The sequence below is a fragment of the Fistularia commersonii genome, chromosome 16 (genome assembly GCF_037954325.1).
Source record: "Fistularia commersonii isolate RoL2024-O1a breed Wild chromosome 16, RoL_Fcom_v1.0, whole genome shotgun sequence".
Lineage (NCBI taxonomy): Eukaryota > Metazoa > Chordata > Actinopteri > Syngnathiformes > Fistulariidae > Fistularia > Fistularia commersonii.
In genome coordinates this window covers 2,235,169-2,256,802 of record NC_141299.1, presented here as the reverse complement: position 1 = coordinate 2,256,802, position 21,634 = coordinate 2,235,169, and the positions used below count along the sequence as shown (strand labels likewise).

General features: G+C 51.7%; 3 protein-coding genes across 7 annotated transcripts in view; 2 read left to right on the top strand and 1 right to left on the bottom strand.

Moving 5' to 3' along the window:
- The first annotated feature begins 1,583 nt into the window (after positions 1-1,583).
- LOC147225514 (G protein-signaling modulator 2-like) lies at positions 1,584-15,875 on the top strand. 4 transcript variants are annotated; one of them, XM_086162493.1, is made up of 15 exons: positions 1,584-1,884; positions 7,124-7,345; positions 7,553-7,688; positions 7,880-8,019; positions 8,811-8,934; positions 9,069-9,184; positions 9,672-9,827; positions 10,494-10,602; positions 11,536-11,695; positions 11,782-11,879; positions 12,271-12,462; positions 12,939-13,098; positions 13,695-13,880; positions 13,964-14,079; positions 15,141-15,875. In XM_086162493.1, the coding sequence occupies exons 2-15, from the start codon at positions 7,125-7,127 to the stop codon at positions 15,306-15,308; spliced, it is 2,082 nt and encodes a 693-aa protein (XP_086018619.1). In that variant the 5' UTR covers positions 1,584-1,884; position 7,124; the 3' UTR covers positions 15,309-15,875. The 4 variants fall into 4 exon arrangements, with proteins under 4 accessions (XP_086018619.1, XP_086018618.1, XP_086018617.1 ...); XM_086162492.1 differs by lacking the exon at positions 1,584-1,884 and adding an exon at positions 3,573-3,764; XM_086162491.1 differs by lacking the exon at positions 1,584-1,884 and adding an exon at positions 5,316-5,735.
- On the bottom strand, positions 15,867-20,771 carry mcoln3b (mucolipin TRP cation channel 3b). 2 transcript variants are annotated; one of them, XM_086162495.1, is made up of 14 exons: positions 20,612-20,771; positions 19,815-20,029; positions 19,571-19,738; positions 18,807-18,960; positions 18,646-18,721; positions 18,348-18,444; positions 18,070-18,169; positions 17,876-17,988; positions 17,470-17,619; positions 17,269-17,370; positions 17,075-17,197; positions 16,783-16,989; positions 16,563-16,693; positions 15,867-16,062 (listed from the first exon to the last, which is right to left on the bottom strand). In XM_086162495.1, the coding sequence occupies exons 2-14, from the start codon at positions 20,010-20,012 to the stop codon at positions 16,023-16,025; spliced, it is 1,659 nt and encodes a 552-aa protein (XP_086018621.1). In that variant the 5' UTR covers positions 20,013-20,029; positions 20,612-20,771; the 3' UTR covers positions 15,867-16,022. The 2 variants fall into 2 exon arrangements, with proteins under 2 accessions (XP_086018621.1, XP_086018622.1); XM_086162496.1 differs by having other exon boundaries at positions 16,563-16,690.
- dnai3 (dynein axonemal intermediate chain 3) overlaps positions 17,543-21,634 on the top strand; it is a 20,473-nt gene continuing 16,381 nt past the window's right edge. The window contains exon 1 of the mRNA XM_086162498.1: positions 17,543-17,668. The gene's annotated coding sequence lies outside the window, so the exon portion shown is untranslated. The remainder of the gene's footprint in view (positions 17,669-21,634) is intronic.

Genomic DNA, 21,634 nt, shown 5'->3' with positions numbered 1-21,634 from the left:
TCTGTGCGTGGCCTGCAGAGCGTCGTTTCTTTCTGCAGAAGATACCGTACAGAGGGATCCACCATGAGATCTCTTTTCTGGAGTTGGAGACCCAAACAGCCGGTATCTTTAAAAGCTGAATTCCAGTGCCGCACGCGGTGAACTTTAGTAAATACACCGATCACAGCTATTAGAGAGCGCGCAATTCCTCGACGACAGGGCCGTAAGGCTTTCGCTCAGCCGCACCTACAACTAGAAACGTGTGTAAAAAGCATTTCTTCAAGCAGCGAACGAGAGCCGACAGCGAACGAGAGCCGACAGCGAACGCGCTCGGGAGCTAAAGTGTCGGCGATCTGGAGGCAACGCCGAACCGCTGCTCGTCTCCGGTCAAAAGGCAGGAAGACCGATATTCACATTTCCGACGGATAAAGGCCCGACGGGTCGAAGGACGGTCGGAAAGGACGCTCGAAGATGAGATGAGATGAGATGAGAACAACTTTATTAATCCCGAAGGAAATTGTTGTGCCAGAGTTTCAAGTAAAAACATAACAATAATAGATAATAGTGGAAAGGAGGAAGAATAAGAAATATAATGAAATATAAATTGTCTTAGCTGTGAGCAGTAACTACAAAGATTGAAGATTCCCTGCGGCTGAGGGAAGAGGAATTAAAAAGCCTGATAGCCTCAGGTAGGAAAGACCTTCTGTGGCGTTCAGTGGAGCTCTTTGGTGGTATCAGTCTACGACTGAAAGAGCTCCGACAGGACATCAACGTGGCATGCAGGGGGTGATGGACGTTGTCCATGATGTTGTGGAGCTTCCTCATCATCCTTCTCTCTGAAACCTGCACAACAGACTCCAACTCTACTCCCAGGACAGACCCAGCTCTCCTGATGAGCTTGTTGAGTCTGTTGGTGTCAGCTGTCTTGAGCCTGCTGCCCCAGCACACAACAGCGTAGAAGATGGCGCTGGACACCACCGAGTGGTAGAACATCTGCAGCATGGTCCTGCAGACGTTGAAAGATCTGAGCCTCCTTCTTGATTATGGCATTAGTGTTAGAAGTCCAGTCCAGTTTATTGTCCAAGTGGACACCCAGGTGTTTATACGTGTCCACAATGTCCACATCAGTACCCCTGATGGTGACCGGATTCAGGTGGGTCCTTTGTTTCCTGAAATCCACCACCAGCTCCTTTGACTTAGACACATTGAGCTGCAGGTGGTTCAGTCCTCACCACTCCACAAACCTGTCCACCACGCTCCTGTACTCCTCCTCCTGGCCTCCGTTGATGCAGCCCACGGTGGCAGAGACAAAGACGAGGTTCCCGCTCAGCGCGGGGCGAATTCTAGCGAAAATCCTCTTGTCTTCCTTAAATCCTTTTCCGTTCAGAACCGAGGAAGCCTCTGGGACGAGGGCTGAATCGTCTTCAAGTGAAGCAATTCGAGTGGAGTTGTTGGTTCTGGAAAAAAAAGGGGGTTCTTGATAAAAATAATGGCTTCCCTTGCCCTACAGGTGGCGGTAGAGGCTCGTAGATGTTCCGGAGACTTGTTGCTCCAGATGGAAAGTGTTGTTTAAAAGGGGCGGGCGCGGGTCGAAGTGACTTTAACTAGTTTCTCCGGCGACTAGGCTAACCTTGGATACCGCAACGAGCGGCCGACGAGAGCCGGAGTTGTCGAATGTCCGACGGTCCGTGAACGCAGCTGCGGAGGGTCTAATTGAAAGCAGACTTTCGTGTTTCCCCGCCGGGCTGCGGAGCTCCTTTCCCCCGCAGAAGTTCACCCTCCAGTCCCCAGCCTCCAGCCTCCAGCCTCCTAGCTTCCGACCCCCGGAGCCGAGGGGACTCGTACGGACTCGCTCCCCGTCCGGAGGCGGCATGCCCCCGGAGCGTCCGCCGACTTCGGTGTGAGGTGAGTCCGGCCGGTCCGGGGTGCTCGGCGGCTAGCTGCCCTCCGCTCCCCCGCTGAACGGAGCCTCTCCTCGGCCTCTTTTCCGCGTGTCCGCGCTAGCCGCTCCTAAAACACCGGAGCACTCGGTTTACTTGGTTTTCACGGTACTTTCGGTGCTCGAAGCTGTCGGAGTTTCACCGAGTTTGAGGCCATCTGTGGCTGTGGAGGCGCGGAGATGATCCGCTTGAGCTTCCACCTCCACCGGCTGGCTCATGTAACTTGTTTCCTCCTGGACCACAGCAGAAGAAGGCTTCTGCCTCTAGCTTTTTGTGATCTTCTGCCTGAGGTCTAGGTCAAACATCTTCCTCGGTTTGGAGCAACAAAGGTCAAACTGCAGACATCTACATGAAGAACTCTTCCGAAGACAGAACTCATGAGTCTTCAGTGCTTTGTGAGGTTTTGGACCGAAGGGGGACCTTCTGAAGAACATGGAGACAAAACCCTGCACTTGGAGATGACAGTATTAGTAGACCATCCGCACATCCCGCTGTGCTTTTATGGATTTCATATATCTGTGTGTGTGTGTGTGTGTGTGTGTGTGTGTGTGTGTGTGTGTGTTTAGCCCATGACGTATCAGCTGTGGTCTGGATCCAAGGCTTGGACATCCCCAGCCGATCACGCTAAGGTTGCGCTGCGGTTCTATTTTTAAAGGCGTCATGACTCAGTTTCTGAGAAACCGCTGTCTTGAGAGTTGCTTTGCGGTGATGTGCCAAAGATGCCTTGACCTTTCAGATGCCGTCCATTGGATGTTGAGTACTTCACTCTGCAAGATCCCGACTCCTCCCGTTCCACGAGTAATTAAAAATGAAACTCTGGGCTGAACCGGAGGGCCGCCCGATGGCGTGTCTTTGACTTTGAAACGTGTGTTTTGTGAACCGGCCCGGCTCCCGCAGCTGTCAGAAACCGAGCGTCGGACACTGCTTGTGTTGTGCAGCAGCCAGCCGGGATCCATTCGGGTCTCCTCCCTGCTTCCTTCATCAGAGGGAAAATATTTGTGTTGGAGAGCCGGACAGGACGGCGTACACGATGACACCCTTCCCGTCATCGGCGCTCCTCCCAGAGCCGCTCGGGAACTTGGAACCTGCTCCGGCCGGAACGGCGAGCAGATATATTTTGCTAAAGGGCCATTTTGAGCTCATCGCCGTTTGTGTTGCTTCATGATTCTCACCGCACTCCGACATCCACTTACCTCTAGATCACAGCTGTAAAAGGACGGAGCAGGCAAACATGTCAGGACAAGAGCCTGTCGTGGCCTCCCGGTGGGGAGGCTCTGTTTTGAAACGCCAACATGAATTTAGAGCGCGCCTCCTCCTGTTTGGGTTTTCTCGGCAAGCGCTCCGAAGCTGTCGACGCGCGACTGGTCTTTACTCATAAAACAGACGTTTGGAGATGATTTAAACATTGAAGCTCTCAGCGTTGTCGCGCGGAAACTTCGTCCAGGTAGTGGATGCGTCCCCGTCCTCCTCCACACTTCCTGTCGCCGGGCTGCGCCGATGCTAATCCGGTGCTGCCGTCGGACGTACCTTGTATCTGGTGTCAGTGAGGCTTTACTCGCGTGCAGCCGTCCGGCTCCGGTTTCGAGATAAGTGGCGAAGACGGGGGGGGGGGGGGGCGTGACGGCCGGACTCTCCCATTGTTTGCCGGAATCCATGCGCAGCGGTGTTTTTCGTGACAGCGATGTTAGTCAGACTTTCCCCCCGAGGGCAGGAGGAGGCGTGATGTTGCGCGGCCTCGGCGCTGCGCGGCCAGGCTCTCGCTCAGACTGCCTCGGTGAGCGCCATGTACAGCAGCGTCTATCTTTGCTCGGAGGACCGAGCGCATTTACTTCATGTCCGCCAACGGTAAGCTCCGCGTTTACGGTCTTGCCTTTGAGACGCGGCGTCAGCAGCCGTGCGATCATCGCAGGCCTGGGAACGGGTTATTTGTCAAGTCCTATTGCGACAAGCGGTGTTTGAACAGACCGTCGTACTTGTAGGCAGGCGCAGGTGTCAACTGAACCGTTTAATCGCTTTCAGAATCTATCGTCTGGGCTCAAACTAAAGGCCCTGCTTCTGCAGGATGTACAGCGGGTTTGCTGATCTGTCGAAAGTTCTGTCATCACAATTGTCTTCAAAGTGAGTCTGTCTCCTCTTTTCGCTTCAAGCTTCCGGCGCCAGTGGATGGCAGGATGCTTAGCTCCATGCTAAGACCTCTGCAAACCTGACCCGTGCATTTATTAGCTTACTGATATTTGCGATAACATTAAATCTGAATGGTTCCCGTGTGTGTGTGTGTGTGTGTGCGTGTGCGTGTGCGTGTGCGTGTGCGTGTGCGTGTGCGTGTGCGTCAGCGGCCAATTCTCAGCTAACTTTCCATCAGCTTGTGTGAAAATCTACCTTTCCATCCAAATGCTTTGGATTAAATAATAGGCTTCTAATGAAGTGATTTCACACATTTTTACCGTACAATAGATTTCGTATTGCTCTTTCAACTCAAATTGCGGAGTTGAGTAATGGTAAGAAAAGGTTTCAGGAAACATGACTGGAAATCTTTTCAGGAAATGTACCTTCATGTTGTCAGTATGTATTTCCAAATTCGTATCTAATTCTTGTTTCTCCACCGGGCTCTTCTGTGTCAGTAACACGACACCTCATTGGCTGGCCGGACCGATGACACAGAGTAGACCGCAGGAGGACGCGACCAGCTGAAATATAAATATTTCACGGCACCGCAGAAATAACGGTGATAATGCGCCTGCCGCCGGCATACGCTCATATGCTGCCAGAGCAACATACATGTCATCGTACGTCTGGCATGACATGCAGGCCTTGACAAGTCATGGCACTGCAGGCAAATTTTCCCCGGAAGAATTCCATTCTCCGCATTCAGTCGCAAAGCGGCGCACGGCGGCTGGGCATGTTTCTAGCATGTTCGGGGGGAAAAAAAGATTGCGCCATTTCTGAAAGCTGCGCGTATTGGTTGAACTGGCGTCTGTGAAGCGACGGGAGCTCCAGAGTCATATGGTCAGACATCTGAGTTAATTCAGACAATTGGATTTTAGCGGATGCGCTGCAGCAGAGTGACGAGAGGCCACGGGGAAGAGCTTGGGAGGGGGAATGGTCTCCTCCTTGGGATTTGCCCGGCACGTTGACAGACGCTCCGGAATGAATAGATCTCCTCGTTACCGTCGGTATTATGCAATCGGGTTATTTTTCAGGGGTCAACGGAGGTATTGCTCGCCATTCAGGCCGCCTGCCACCGAATGATCATTTCATGGAGTGTTGAGCAAATAGCCTTAGGATTCACTGGAGCCACTTAAAGTGGCTATAATTACCACTGAGGTCCGGCTTAATTGGAAGTGACACACACCGTCAGGTGGTCCGGAGAGGCGGGATTCCATTGGCCGAGCGACAGGGGAATATGACTATTAGCCGAACGCGGTAACCTTGCCGAGCGGCCCCTCCGCGATCAAAATTAAGCGGAAGCGGCCTGTCGTTAATCTGTGTTTGACTAGAGAAACGGTGTCCGGCCGGGACACCTGACCGCTAAGGTCGACGCGAACGCTGAGCGGATTAAGTCCTTTGTTTTGCTGTTGCTGCAGGTCAGCGAAGCTTCCTCCGAGACCGTAGTAGCGCGTTCGGGGGGGCCACGTTTTCTCCTCGCTCCGAATGAAATCCGGACCCCCGCCGCGTTATGTTCATGCCCATGAAGGAGGCCGAGTCACGGGGTGTCGCGTCGACCCAGCTGCGTTCGCTTCAGAGGCTCGTCAAGAAGCTCGAAATGTCCGTCGTGTCAGACTGCCTCAAGTGCATCAGAATGGGACGAGGCGACAGGTACGTGGGTCTGAAGGTCCGGGGTCGGCCCCTCCTCCTCCTCCCCGGGCCCGCGGCTTCATTCGAGGAAGCTCCTCGGCACACTTTTTGTCTCAATTGGACAAACTGCCATTTTGCGTCGTGGTGAATCCCGCTCCGAGCCTTACACTCTGTATGGAACAGCAGAGCAAGAAATAGACGCACATCATCTACCGACGTCCTCCTCCGAAGAACCGCGATACATCGGCCGGGAGGGGCGGACGTAACCCTAACCGTCAATTTAGTGAGGCGGCGGTGGACTCGGCCGGGACGCGCCGAGGATGTTTTGTCTGCCTGTGAAGCCTTATGCTGGCCAATAGGTCGAGAACGGAGCACCTCCGCACCGGCCGTTAGAACGCCGCCGGAGTGTAAACAAACAGCATGATACTAAATGGACTTGTTCAGCCTATGCAAACTCTGCGTGTTGATGGAAAATCCCACATGCAAGCCCATGTGGAATGAAGAGGAGGGGAGGTAACGGCAGAGTGAGGACGCCTCCGCGTGGTCCGCGCCGACTGGAAAAGTACATTCTGCCTCCCGACGGCGAGCCTCTGTGGCTGCCGTGAATCACGCCCGGCCGGCTCGTCCTTTAACGGTTCATGATGTCATCAGGGAGCCTCGCGCCGGTTTTTCTTGTTCTCTGTCGACCTCGGGACTGAATAGAATAAGGTTGTTTTTTCTTTTTTTTGTTTTTTCTCTCAGGGAAGGGCGTGGGAGCCATTAAATGCCAGGCCTGACCACAGGCTCATTTGAGTTTACTTTGTGTTTCTGGTCAAATGTAAGGCGCACATTTTCATTCCAGAGTAATTTTGCACTTTTGAAGCCTCGGTGTCCTGACAGGAAGCGCTCTGTACTATTTCGGATTCGGTCTTCTATTTGGGCGCCTGACTTTTCCACCCCTGTTTGCTCGTAAAGGGAAGAATAAATCTACATATGAAAGCGGATCGGAGACCGATGAGGAGAGAAAAGAGGAAGACCTTTATCGTCACATTCAGTGAGTCTCGGAGTGCAACATCGGCGAAATTTGACTGCTGCTTTTACACGATAAGAAACATTTTAACGATCGCCTGTCTGAGTCATTTAACGGGAGAACGTTTTGCGACCGTGTCGACATGTCCGAGGAAAAGTTCCGTAACGGCGTGCGTGTTCTCCCGGAGTGATCGCACTCGTATTCCCGCTCTGATATCGTCAGATATCGCTCGCTTTCGGGGAATGACGTTGCCTCACGCATTGGACTTGGCCCAAAGAGGCCTCCAGCCATAGATAGAAGCGTACGGCACTTTTTTTCACCGTCCGTAACATATCCTCGACCGACTCGGAGTACTGTCGTGTGTTAGCCGGTCTGCTCACCCGGATCCCGTGTCCCGCAGGATGGAGTCGTCGTGTCTGGACCTCGCCCTGGAGGGCGAGCGGCTCTGCAAGGCAGGCAACTATCGTGCGGGCGTGACCTTCTTTGAGTCTGCCATCCAGGTGGGAACGGAGGACCTCCAAATCCTCAGCGCCATCTACAGCCAGCTAGGCAATGCCTACTTCCACCTGCAGGAGTATAACAAGGCCCTGGAGTACCATCGGCATGATCTCACACTTACCAGGTAAAAGGGGACGCAACGGTAGTTTGTGTTTACACTCACGCCTACGTCCCAGATGAGTCTCGGTGAGTCCGACCGTGTTGGGCAACACAATGTTGCGACTCAGTCTAAACAAAGGATTTATTTATGAGGAAATGTATGATTTCGTCAGCCGGATGTAAATCGGATTGGCACCGACGCTGATCCCCGAGATGCTCTCCGTGCCCTCAGAACCATCGGGGATGAACTTGGCGAGGCCAAAGCCAGCGGCAACCTCGGGAACACGTTGAAGCTGTTAGGACGCTACAATGAAGCGGTGGTTTGTTGCCAAAGACACCTGGAGATCACCAGAGCCATGTACGATAAGGTGGGTCGTCGGAGCGACCGGAGTCGAACGACAACCTCGTGTGACCGTATATGCACAACGCCCGACAACATGGCGTTGAGTTTGCCGTCCCGCGTTCAAACTCCGGGCCGCCGTCTGGGTATTTTGAGTATATAATTGCAACGCCGGTCCCTCTGGTTTCCGCCTCTGAGAATGTGTTGTGTGCGCCGTAGGTCGGGCAGGCCCGAGCGCTCTACAATTTTGGGAATGTTTACCACGCCAAGGGTAAGAGCATGTGCTGGAGTGGAACGGAGCCCGGAGAGTTCTCGGAGGAAGCCAGGGCCGCCCTGAGGAAAGCCGCGCAGTACTATGAGTAAGGCTTTGTCACTTTCACCTCTGAGCATCCTATTAGTCTGATGGCGTATCCACCCAGTGTCTGCTTGTAATTTTCCACCCAAATCCAACCCCGATACGAGGTTTCGGCCCGGCCGATGAGCGCCGTTAGCGGATGCACTCACGAAAGCATTCGCGCGTTTGAAATACTGTAAGGCGGCGTCGTACAGTGTGGGCCAAAAGTGGTTCGGAGGCTCCGGACGAAAAGGCTGATCGCTTGCGTCCTGCATTGAAGCAGAATTCCCTCATTTGCCTGGATGGGACTGTCGCGTATCTCCGCTGGACTCTAAAATACTCGAGCAACTAGCTTCGGTGGGATGTTTGATCGTCCCGTTCATGCGGAGTAGAGAGAACCGTCCCGGCTCAGTGCAGCCGCGTCCCTAAGCCGTTGAAACCGATCCTTCGAGGCTTGTCATCAATGTCTTGTTCCATAGAAGCCACAGGTGGTTTCTTCAGGCTGCAAGCGCGGACATTATTCACACTGTATTCCATCGGCCTTTGAAAACATGACAATTGTGATTGATCGCTGCGGGGGGTCGGTTTGGTATCTCTAAGAAAATAGTATATTTTGGTTTTGTAAGAATGTGTATGACTTTGTTAAGGAACCTGTTCTAATAAATGTTCAAAAAAAAAAAAAGAAAATAGTATATTTTGCGGTAGGCGGTAACCCGTCGGTGCCCTGGAAGAAGATACGTCGGACAATACCGCCGTGAAGCATCCCACGCGGTTCATATGAAACCAAAGAAAATGTGCTTGTGTGTTTTCCCAAAGAGCAAACCTGGCTCTGGTGAAGGAGCTGGGCGACCGAGCGGCCCAGGGTCGGACCTACGGGAACCTCGGAAATACGTATTATCTACTGGGCGAATTTGAAACGGCGGTCGCAGCGCACGAGAAGGTAGGCAGCGGGGGATCCCCGTTGTTCGTATGTCAACCAAGAGTTCGATTTTTTACCTTATATTTGACTTCAACGTGTTCTCTGTCAATGTTGACTTTGTCATTTTGCGCTCTTCTACATGTTCCCTGCGGCAGCGCCTCCTCGTCGCCAAAGAGTTTGGGGATAAGTCCGCTGAGAGGAGGGCTCACTGTAACCTTGGCAACGCTCACATATTTCTCAATCAGTTTGAAGTAGCAGCTGGTCATTACAAGTAAGTCCTTTATGATTGTATCAACCACGGCCTCCTTCTCCATGCAGTGGTTTGTCTCATTTGGTAGATAGGTCCAGGGGAAAGGGCTATTTGAACACAAATACTTGGGGAAAGTTCACCGAGTTAACTCAGCTAGCTGTGTCGGATGGACTCCTTTGCACAGGGGGAGGTTTTATGACCCGTACGCGAGCTCGCGGTCGCCGTGCCGTAAAAAGTCTTTCACCCTCACGTCTTGGTGGCCCTCGTAGCGTTCGTCACCCCCGTCAAGTTTGGAGCCAGAATTGATCGGTTGCTAAAGCTAAATTGCTAAGGCTAAGTGACGCTTCTGGCAAAGGCGCACAAATTGGGTCAGCCGCTCTTTAACACAAAAAACTGCAAAGAGATAACAAAGAGAGACAAGAAAACAGTGTGATGATAATCTCTCTCCCCGGCACCCACCCCCGACATTCTTTGACCGTTGCCGCTCCCCCTCTTCTTTTGCCCCAAGGAGGACTTTGCAGCTGGCCAGGCTTTTGAAGGACAGAGCCGTGGAGGCCCAGGCCTGCTACAGCCTGGGTAACACCTACACTCTACTTCAGGACTACGAACGAGCCATCGATTACCACCTCAAACATCTGGTCATCGCTCAGGATCTCAGCGACAGGTAGCTGCTGGAAATGCCATTGGTTCTCCAAACCCGGGCTTTTCCGCGGAGGTTCTCGGTCATCCGGGTCACGGTGCATTCTTCCTGTCCGGGCAACTGGACTTGAATTTCTTCACATTTTCATTTCGACAAGAAGACCCAGGGCCGACGATCAGTTCTGCGCCGAGGCCACTCAGAAGCCGTAAAGTTAGCTGGTGTGTTTGTCTGCGGAAGATAGCCGCTGAGCTAATTGACCTAGCGGAGGGAGCTGTGGAGCAGAAAAGCAGCCGTAGTGGCGGCTGTGGCCTCGTAAACCAAGAGCTTCTCAGCGGCTGCTGCTGTGGGACTGCAGGTCTTTGTCTTCTGGAAACCTCATTCAAAAAAATACAACAATTTACACCGTGAATGTTTAAAAAAAGCAGATCGCATTACAAAACTCGTTGGTGCCGCGCCTGCCAGGGTGCATAGCGGGGTTCTCATTTTTCTTTCAACCTTCCGAACGTGTCATCGGGCTGCACTGAGCGACCGAGCTCGACTCCCGTCTCCTTAAATTTAGTTCTTCTCTGCACGACTACTTCCATATGTTTGGCCGTGGCAGCGAGGGCAACCCTCACTTAGCACGGTACGGCTTCTCGTATGGTTCCAAGCGAAGGGGCTCAGCCTGTCGGCCTGTATGTTGCTCTGCAGGGTTGGCGAGGGGAGAGCCTACTGGAGTCTAGGAAATGCCCACACCGCCCTGGGGAATCACGAGCAAGCCATGGTCTTTGCTGAGAAACATCTGGAAATCGCCAAAGAGGTGATTGTTTACGTTTGTTTACGTCCACCCCTCTGAATCCGAACGGCCGCCGCGGGCCACGGCGCCATCTGGCGGCCGCGCGGGGGAACCGCACGGGACCGCGTGGAAAAATAATAATAGTTCATAATCAGACCGCCCGGCTTACGCTCCAGTTAGCAGTATATTACCGGTGTAAATAATGAAACACTACAGCCTGTCCAATAAAACTTTTAATTATTAAGACCAGCTGTTAACGGGACAAATGGGACTAAATCAGTCCAGCGCGTGTGAGCGGAAATGGTGTGTACGTGGTTCCTTAGACGGCGGTCATTATATGAGAATTCATGCATAATAAAGCAGCGTAATCCGCACATTAATTCCAGGACGTTTACACCTGCTTACGTGAGTGTTTAGTCAGTGCGAGTAATACAAACACTTATTCCCATCGGGGACTGTGCTGACACCTCGCGCTCCCGCATAAGTACGCAAGAGCACTTGTGTGCATTTTAATTCTGAACCCTCTGAGTGCCAAAATGATTCGCGTGTGGAACAATTTGTTAATATATGCAAGAACTTGATAAGAATAGCACCGCTGATCCCTGGAATGAAATTTGACATGTGCAAATTGTGAAAAGAAAACTGCATTTGCAGTATTGACAGCGGAGAAGCCTCTCGGGCAGAGGAGAGTGCTTCGGGGAATTTATATCTGAGCCGTGAAGTGCTTATCCAACAGCGCACTCATTCAAATGCTGATAGGCTTCCATTCCATAAAAGTTTCGACGCAGCGCATCTTCACGGAGCTCTGTCGGGTAACACTTTGAGATCTCAAATGGAACGCGAACAAAAGCTGTCTTTGCCGACGGCGGCTCTGTATTTGTCACGTACTGCTCCGATACCGCCTGCGTACAAGCCTCAGATCGAGCCTTGTTTTCCCGTTTAATTGGCGAGATGCAGACCGGAGACAAAAGCGGAGAGGACACCGCAAGAATGAACTTGTCTGACCTGCGGCTGGTTGTCGGCCTGAAGTCCAGTTCCCATTCCAACATCTTTCGCAACACCAACACAAACAGCTCTGCCCTGCTGCTGAGTCACCCGGGCCTCCGCACGCCGCCAGGTACGTCTGAGCTTCTCCTCCAAGAGAACGACCGCGCGCGATTCCCACGTAGATGCGAGTTTTTATGCAACTGCCGTGTTTTGCAGCGACCAAGTCTCCATCCAGGAGTCGGGGCAGCGCCGAGAACCTGGACCTGAGTCCGGGTCCCGACCGGAAGCCGGCCGGAGACCCAACGACACATCCAGTACGTACGGAGGACAATCGGCTCCGCACTAGGACGACGGCGACCGGCCGCTTTGGTCAAAGTGAAAACTAAACAACGACCTCCATGAAATACTTTCTACACACATTTTTCCTTATTCAGTCCAGTTTCATTTTCGCCACCTTACTTTGTTCCCGCTCAGAGAGACAGACTGCCATCGAGAAAGTTTCTTTTCATGAACACGAAGCCGCCAGGAGTCACCCGGTTTCTGTCAGCGGGCCTTTCCGTCTCCGGTTTCCGTCTGATTCCACTTATCGGCAAACGGAGTTAACGGTTCACTATAATGTCACGGACTTAATTCGGAGTTCTCTGATTTGCTCTGCCCCGTGTGCAGATGATTCGCAGAACATCTCAATGCATCTTCTACTTGCAGGACTGGGAGGAAGACGTGTTCCCCGGGTCTTCCAAGAACCACTCCATCAAGGCTTCCAACAAGCTCTTCCTCTTCCACCGGCTAAAGAGCAGGAAGCACAAAGGCAGCAAATCGTCACCCAAAGAGCAGCACGAAAACGGTGACGAGCAGCAGCAGCAGCCGCCCGAGCCCGAGCCGCCAGCGTCCCCTAAGGTAGGCCGCCCGCCGCGGTCTGCCGAGGCGATGATCAACGGACCATTTTAAACAACAACCATGAAGACCGCCGGTGCAGTCACTTTTCGCTTCTCCGGTCTCTGGCGTCTCCTGTAAACTCCTGCTGTTTACAGGAGAAAAATAACCCCAGGGTTATTTTTGTCTGTGTGGAATGTGCCTTTCCCCGTCTGGAGGCGTGGACCGGACAGAGCGGTGGGCGGAGCTGAGCCTCGCCCCTGCATCCATGCTGCTCCAGCTTGTGTGGCTTTCCCCGAAACTTGCGCCGCCTGCACGGCGTGCAGCTATTGAGCTCCGGTGGTTCGCCGCCTTTACGGCAGCACAGAGTCTGATTGTTGCCGGGGATCGTTGCGGTCAGGAGGTCGTCCATGAGGAATAGCTCCACTGGAATCGCGGTTTTATTCAAACGTGTGTCACTCTTCGTAGGTGGTTCATCTGACCTTGTTGTTTTTTCGAAGGGGACGGTGGATACGATCGGAGAGGAGGGCTTCTTCGACCTGCTCTCCCGTTTCCAGGGCAGCAGGATGGACGACCAAAGGTGCTCCCCGCTGGATGGCCAGAGCCATCCACCCGCCCGGCCCTCTCCCTTCTCAACCCCACCTGTAGCTGAACGCAAATGTGAGTCTGCCCCGCTTGTGTTCGCACCATGACAGCGGCTCGTGGAACCCATGAAGGACGAGACCTTTCCACGGCCACGGGCTCTACCTCATCTGCGGCGATGATATGGAAAGGATGGTGTGAACACAACACAAGTCCACTGATTCTCCTTAGCATGTGAAATGTTATTTGTGGAAGATGATTCAAAGTGATGCTCTTCACCGAACCCCACATCGGGCCATCGCACAGGCCTCACCTTGAATCACCGTCATAAATAGTGTCCCGTCCATCCCGCCCCATCCTTCAGGCCACAGAAGATGGCACCGTAGGGGGATGTGTCGCTCCAGGTGTCACAGAAACCACGTCCTGTAGACCGTGTGTGCGTGTGTGTGTGATGATACAGCTCCTTCACGCCTTCTGAGGTGGAGCATAACTGTGCAGTAAAAGGATGCTGCGGTCGAATTCTCCTCAGAATGCAATAGCAAAAGCCCTCCGACAGAGAAACCGCTGGAGTTCCATCTCCTCTGCCTTCATGGCCCGACCGCTGTCCAGACCCGTCCGAGATTTGAGTTTTGCAAATGCTTTGGAATAACATTTATTGCTCCTGCCGTTTCCAGCTATATTAGAGTGCAAAACACCATCCCAGGATCCTGGTCATTTCCTGGAGCTGCTGGCCAGCTCCCAGGCCCGTCGTCTGGACGACCAACGAGTCAGCCCGAGCCATTTTCCTGGCTTAAGACTCAGCACCTCCAACCCGCCTCGTACACCCACCACCTCCAGCGAAAGTCCAGTCCCCTCAAAAGGTGAGGAGCCGCGGCGTGAAGCCCGTCGTCGTCGTCGTCGTCTCCGCAACGACCGGCGCTGACATCCCGTCTTCTCGTCCCAGTCCCCATTTGCAGAACAGATACACCTCACACACCCTCCCTGTTCAGTCACATCGAGGCCAGTACTGAGGAGCCGGAGGGGGACGACGTCTTCTTTGACATGCTGGTTAAGTGCCAGGTGAGTCTGTTGTCTCCACGGGCCGGAGAAGGTCCAGATCCCGGGGGAGCGCGGTTTCCCCGTCAAATGTACAACCACTTTAACCCTCACGTGGTCAAGGCGTCCCAACACCGGTTTAAAATCGGCGTACGCAAAGGAACCGAGGTAGACTAGTGTCAGCGGTTGGTGAAGAAGGTTGGTTCAAACTTCACCGATTGTTGGGTCTCAAGAAATGGCTTGAAGAACTCAAGAGATCGTGGGATATGGTGATCAAGCGGTGGGATCGTAACAGCCACACCTTGACCGAGGAGTTCAGTTGGTTCCCTGACCCTGCTCATAACTCGGTTTGTCCGAATCAACTTACATTTCAAAACAAAAGTGAAACGCCGTTGATTTGTTCCAGCTAAATAGCCAAAAAATAATGGTCCATGACCGAAGACAATGCAAAGAAGTAAAGTGGTTGTATTCCGTGAATTTACCTTGAAGATGGGATGAAAGTGGCGGTTGAGGAGGGGATCGGACGAGTTTTCCATTTGGTGCTTAATGCTACAATGCTATGCTAAATGCACACTCTGCTACGTCTGAGCTTTATTTATGGACGGAGTGAAGCAGCTCCTCTTTCTAAAACCATCAAACCGTCCCCGACCGTCTTGGAACGACTCTTCTGACGCCTCGTCCATCCACATTCCGGCCGTTCGCCGAACCGAATCCCCGTAAAATGTCTTCTTCCTTCTCCCAGTCGCCGTTTCTCACAGACACCAACTTCTCCGTCTCTTGATGTACGAGTCCACAACACACACTCCTCGCCCAGGTTTCTACGTGGTTCTCTCTGGGTTGCGCGTCCCACTGTCTCGCTTCTCCAAACTCTGATCTGTGCTTGAAAACTCTTAATTTGGTGCACTCATACGTCAAGGTTCCAGTGTTACGGGACGCTCAGCGAATCGAGGCGTTTTGCCAGAGTGACGGAGGCAGTGAAGCTTTAGCAGCCACCGGGCGATCTACCGTGAAGACCAAGCGCTGCTGGCCTATCGTCGCGTCTGCGAAGGCAAACGTAAACATCGGGCTGTGTTTATACGTTCCAGGGCTCCAGGCTGAACGACCAGAGGTGCGCCGCTCCCCCCGACGTCTCCCGTGGACCCACCGTCCCCGACGAGGACTTCTTCAGCCTCATCCTGCGCTCTCAGTCCAACAGGATGGAGGAACAGCGGGTTCTCCCGCCCTCTGGTGTGGCTCAGTCCAAGCCGGACTGAGTCAGCGGCTCCGCCCTCAGCTCGCCGCCCCCCCTCTCGGAGCAGATTGGGCCTCCGGCGCCGAGGCCTCGGGACCGACCGTGCAAACGGTGTACGCTTGAGTCGCCGAGCCACCTGGCAGATCCGCCTCCTTTTCTACCCCAGTGACTCACCGGGATCTCCCGACCAGTGACGTCTGTCATTTTTTTATCGCTTTTCATTCCCTTTTTTTTTTTTTTTTTAAATCTTCATTGCCATTTGACGGGCCAAAAACGAGTGAAGCTAATATCTCAGGTCGAGCAATCAGTGAGGTGGAGGATCCCATGGAGTCCAGGAAGAGTTTCAGCTCTCTGAATCCTCGCGTTTTCAGAGGACCCACCCCTTTCACACACTTAAAGATCACCAATGTTGGTACCTTCATGTACCGTTAAAAAAAAAACAAAAAAAACTGCCATGAGCTGATAATGGGATATTTCTTCTTTTTTGCTTTACGGGAGACCAGCTTGATTCAGATAAAACTTGTTTTTAGCTTTTTTTTTATACTGTTAAGTTCTCCCGATACCGGAGAAATAAATCTCATTGACATTGAAACGCATTTATTCAACCTCAGTTATTTATCTACAGCGTGCCGACCTGGATCACATTTGACGACGAGCCCGTTGACAGGAGTTACCAGGTGTCGCGTATCCTCGGGAAATCACCAGATACCCTGAGGTGAGCTGGCAGGGGAGTGTGTCACGCCTCCGAGGTCAGATGGTCGTCGTGCCTCTTGTACCTAAAGAGAGGACAGAAGGTTTTTTTTTTTTTTTCCCAGCCCAACTGCTGTTTGTGGCGTTCACTGACATCTAGTGGTGATGTTCTGATAAGATCTCTGGTAGAGTGTACAGAGGAGGAGGGCGCCGGGCCGCCGCGCCTCTTCGGGGCTGAATTTGAGCTCTGCTTTTGGGTAACTGCGGTGCTTTTGTCACCAGGAAACTATCGGATCCACCTGGTGTGTGCACGCTGTCACGTGAACATGTTCGGTTATAAGTGGGAGACGTGTGTGGGAGAGTTGGCTCTCCGGTGAAACGCAACGGATTCGTCTCATCGGGGAAACATAAGAACGGTCTCGCACTAAAATGTTTGATTTTTAGAAAGACAGAAAATAGTTTTTCAGTTGTGATAAAGTGCTATTTCCTCGCGCCCTCCCGCACACCAGCCCTTTTGGCAGCAGCTCGGTACGACTGACAGAGACGAGCCCTCTGCGAGCGAGATTAACGTCAACCTGGGACCCACCTGCTCATACAGCTGCTGAAGCAGCAGCTGCTTGTGTTGAGTCTGTACACCCCGGAGTTTGGAGGATATTTGCACTCTGACAGGAATCTGTGGAGGTCTGACGCCGGAACGCCGCTCTGCTGCTGCTGCTGCTGGATATCAAATGAAAGGCTGACAGCGGCTCGGCTCACCGCATCCCGACTCGGGCCGAGAGCAAGTTTGAAAATGAGTAAAGGCCCACCTTGACTGTGTCGTAGGTGTCAGTGATGATGGTGATGAAGAGGCTGAGGATCATGTAGATGAAGAGCGAGACGAAAGTGTAGAGGTAGACTCTGCTGAAGATCCAGACCAGCTGGCTCTTCTGCCTCATTTTCTTGAAGGTGGGATACATGTCGTCCCCGTTGATGAGCGAGAACAGACACTCTGACACCGTGTTCAGCTCCCGGAACTTCAAAACAACAGCAGAAGTCTGAAGGCGGTGCATCTGAATGCGAAGCGGGAAACTCACGACGAAGAAGAGCATCGCTGCTGACCTTCTCGTGGTACGGGCCGAGGACGATCCAGCCGCAGAAAGAGTAACCCAGGTAGATGATCCCGGCGCAGCAGATAAAGCGGATGACGTTCGGGAACGCCGCCCTCAGAGTGAGGATGAGGATCTGCAAACGTTCATGTACAGTGAGGCTCAACAGACAAAGTACGAAGTGCGTGCGCGGTCATGGGGTCGTACGTTGTACTTCCGAAAGTAGCCCATGTAGCGGATGACGCTGATCCAGACGAACATGGTCCCGGTGCCCAGGAAGATGCTGCAGACATCGTAGCTGGTGAGGACCTACGAAGAACAGCGGACGTGCGCGACGTCCAAGTAAACGCAGAGCGTTGTGGTGGTTGAAATGTAACGTCTGACACGGATCTACCAAATTGCTCGCACCTTTGTCTGAATCTCTATCTTGAGAATGGAGCCGACGATGGTCAGCGTGTCGCTGACGATGATCAGGACGTACCAGCCGTTAAGGAACTCCAGCCTGTCCGACCACGGGACCTCTTTCGCCGCGTGCTTCCTGCAGTGGAGCGTGTACTCCTGAAGTGGGCGTCCAGTTCAAGGGAATGGAAAACAAGAATACAACAAGGTATTGTTTATAAAACCACAATCTTCATGGGTGTTTTCGGGCAGGTTGTGAAACGCGAGGAATTTCCCCGACACGTAAGGAAGATTTCATTCAATAACTTGCCATTCTTCTCTCATTCGGGGTCCCGCTTTGCAAATATTCCAGTCATCTGAGTTTGTTTTTAAACCTCCTAGCGGTTTTCAGGTCCGCGCAAGTGTCTCTACTCACAAACTGCAGCTGCAAGCCGTTGACCACTGAGCGCGTGCAGAGGGCGGAGGATGTGATGCACGTGATGATGATGAGGCAGTCAAACACCACAGTCAGGTATATGCTTTCAGCGTCTGAGAAAACAAAGAATACTATGGAGCGCTCACCCGTGCAGGACGGCTCATTTCTCAGGCCGATCCGCCCCGCAAGCTTACACGCTCCGCTCACTTTCCAGTCCTTGCACTCGTTGATGTCCACGTCGTTCTCCAGCTCCACCTTTATCCTGCCGCTGTGGGCCTTGTTGTCAAACGTGATCTGTTTCGCGGAGATTACGTAATTACGAGGCAGTTCACGAGATAAACTTTATATGCGACTTCATCAAATGTACTGAAGGTGTCCTCTCTACTGCCGCGTTCTTGTCCTCTTAAAGGTGGCAAAGAGGAATCGGACGAGCCGCGGCCGTGTGTGATGTGATCTGAAACCGTCGACGCACAACGATGCCGAAGTCGTAGCAGTCGGGCAGCTCGCGGTGTCTGACGGTCTGTAAGTTGATGGCTTTGAGGACAAACGAAATCTGGACGGTGAGCAGCCTGGAAAACAAAGCAGATACACGGGTGACAAACGTCCTCGTGCGGGGTCGGACCGACGACCCCCCAGCCATCGGCCGCAACCCGCCGAACGCTCGCGAGTCCGGAGCACTTCTCCGCGCTTTTTGTTTTCTCGTTTTCACTGCGCAAGGCGCACAGGAGGCATCCCTGTCCCACAACTCTTAGATCACGATCATGGAGTACCTTTTGAAATGCAGTTCGAAACGAGGAAGCGTTTCCTGTAATGGCACCTGCTGTCCGGGATAAACGTCCACGCATTCTGTGGACGTTCACAATCATCCGTCCGTCAGGTCGAGCTTATTACGAGTCCATCGCCAGTTTATCCCTTTCAAATCAAATCTCACCGGAGTCGACCTGTGTGTCAATCTCAAAAGTCTGGTTCTCAGGGTAGATGGTCCCGTTACTGTAGAAGTTCTGACAGAGTCTCAGCGGAGAGAAGACGGAGCCTCGCCTCTGGTACTCGTGGTTCCCCACCGTGGTGTTGTGCAGAAGTCCGTACTGGAAATCAGAAGGCGAAATCTCGTTTAAACCCAAGTAAGTTGTGCCTTTTGGAAACTTAACGGGTTGAACATGGTGATTCCGATGCAGTATTTGCTTGAACTGAGTACTGCAGGTGCAGAGTTTACTTGGAAAGACTATTACGGACCCGGTATTTACTCATGCAGGGTACAACTCCTATACCCTTGCTTGGATAGAGTACTGCAGATGCAGTATTTGCTTAGACCAAGTACTGCGGATGCAGTATATGCTTTGAGAGTGTACTACGGATGCAGTATTTGCAGAGATGGTCAGACGGAGTTTGCAGGTTTTTAAAAAGCCCCTTAATTTTTGGATTTACCTCCCCACAATTGGATAATGAGTTCATTCAGAAACCCAACGGTTTCTTTTTCAATGCAAATTGGCCCATCTGATATCTGATAAGATAAGAGCGCCTCGAGTGACCAAACGAGAGCCGTCTAAAGTCCGGTACCAGGGTCCCACCCTTCCCGGTCAGGCTACTCGACCGCATGATCCTGCAGCGCTATAAACTCGCTGCAATGATTTACCGTGACCCCGAGGCAGACGGAGATACGTACCCTAAACGAAAAGGGCAAAATGAACCGGTTACCTGGTGAACGACGAAATCGATGTGATCGTAAACATCCGCCTGTCTGTAGAGAGCATACGTGTCCGTGCTCCCGTCCGCGTAGTCTTTCAAGAAGAGGTGCCGGAATGTCATCAGGCTCTCCTCCTTGAACGTCACCACCATCTGGTTGCTCAGACCGAACGACACCAGCTGAGCGGGAGGTCACAGAGGTCTTTGAAGGAGGGTGCGAACCTTTAAATTGTGATCAAGTCGCATGTGGATATACCTGGATAGTAATGATGGCGATTTTGATCATCTGCAGGACGAGTTTCCATGGTTTCCGCCCGCGGGCGCGGTACTTCTCGCAGGGGTTCATGAAGTAGAATTTGATTTTTCTGCGGAGGCATTCCACTTCGTCGGGCTGTCGGCGGTCCTGATGCTGCTGGCCCTCACACCAGACACCGCGTTCCTCCGTTGCGGCCATGGCGAAACGACACTTGGCTGTGCGAATGGGACAGGGAAATTATTGCGGCCTAGGTGCGACCCGGTCTGATCTAAAGAGAAGACATTTTTTCCTAAAGAGGAGATTCTGCAAATACAAAGATTACATTTGATCGTAAATTACCCAAATCAAAGCGATACGGATATTCGGGGAATAAAAATAAACTCAACTCAGCAGTAAAACCACCTCAGTATAAGAAAGCAGAAGTTTGGAAGTGATTTTCACGATCTACCAAGCATCTGGTTAATTGGCCAAGGTGTTACCTGAAAATGTGGGGAATCACTTGAATATGAATTATATCATAATAATATTATAATGACATAAACACTTGCTCTTTTTTGGAAATGTGACATTTGAAATTGTAACAGATTGGCTGGAAGGCAATTTACTGCGCAGCTCGCTGCCTCTACCCGTCTGTCTGCCTGAACTCGTGACTGAGGACACCTAGTTCAGCTGACAGATCGTGATGAAAACCTCATGTTTCCGCCCTCCGGGTGAAACAATCTGTCATTTTTGACTTTCTTCCAGTCTAAAAGTTGTCTAAAAGTTGTACAAAAGCACCCGGTGACCAAGGGACTCACCTGAGTATCGCAACGTCCAGCTGTCCACACCTGTGAGTACCGGTCCAGTCCTCTTTCCGCTCCTTGTTTTCACATGATCAAATGTTCTCGGCCTTTTCCTTCTGGAATAAACTCTGGAAAGTGAGCTCTTTTTCCAGGAAGCTCCTCAACCTGTTTACCGCAGGTTCAACTGCAGCGATGACACAACAGCGATGTCATCACAGACGGAATCCGATTGGCTCTTGAACCTGTCAGTCGCCGCTCGGCCCGGCTCCATAGAGGGAAGCTCAAAACAGAAATGGCTCAAATGTGTCGAACCTTTGAGATTACTTGAGAAAAATCACACAAACAAAATAAAATCAAAACTTTAGTTTCATAAATTAAGTACATTTGAAATTAACATATTGGTGGACACTCAAAAAATTTGGGTTGGAAAACAGCCTATCGGGTTTCAAGATTAGAGAATGAATTTTTCATCCAGATCAGTGTTTTTTTTTAGGATCTTATTTCATTTTCTTTGAAACGTTTTATCACAAATTCTATTATTTCATCTTTTCTTTCAGAAGACTGCCATGATAATGAATAATATTAATCGCTAATTCCATTTCTACTTTTATTAGTTTACCTACATCTCAAAGATGAGTAGCCTTTGCTAACTTGAGAATGACCTGAAACTCCTTCAGTTACTGTCTAATTATTCTTCGTTTTATTTTAATCGTCTGTTTCATGGTGAAGTTTATTCATTCTTTTAGAAAATAATTCCAAGCATTGTAAAGTGTAAAGTGTCCCTGCGGAGGGTACTGATGTCAAGGGGGAAGGCATTGTCACAAAGGGGGAGCCATGATGTCACAAAGGGGAAGCAGGCTGGATGATGAACTCTGTCAGACATCTGGCAAATAATAATAATGAGAGAAACCGAAGCTTATATACCCACAAAATTAGAAAAAAAACATTTTTTTGAGGTGCCTCTGTCCTCCGAGCTTCCGTTAGCATCGGCACTGCAGGCTAACTTTAGCATCAGCACTGTTAGCAGATGTTAGCATC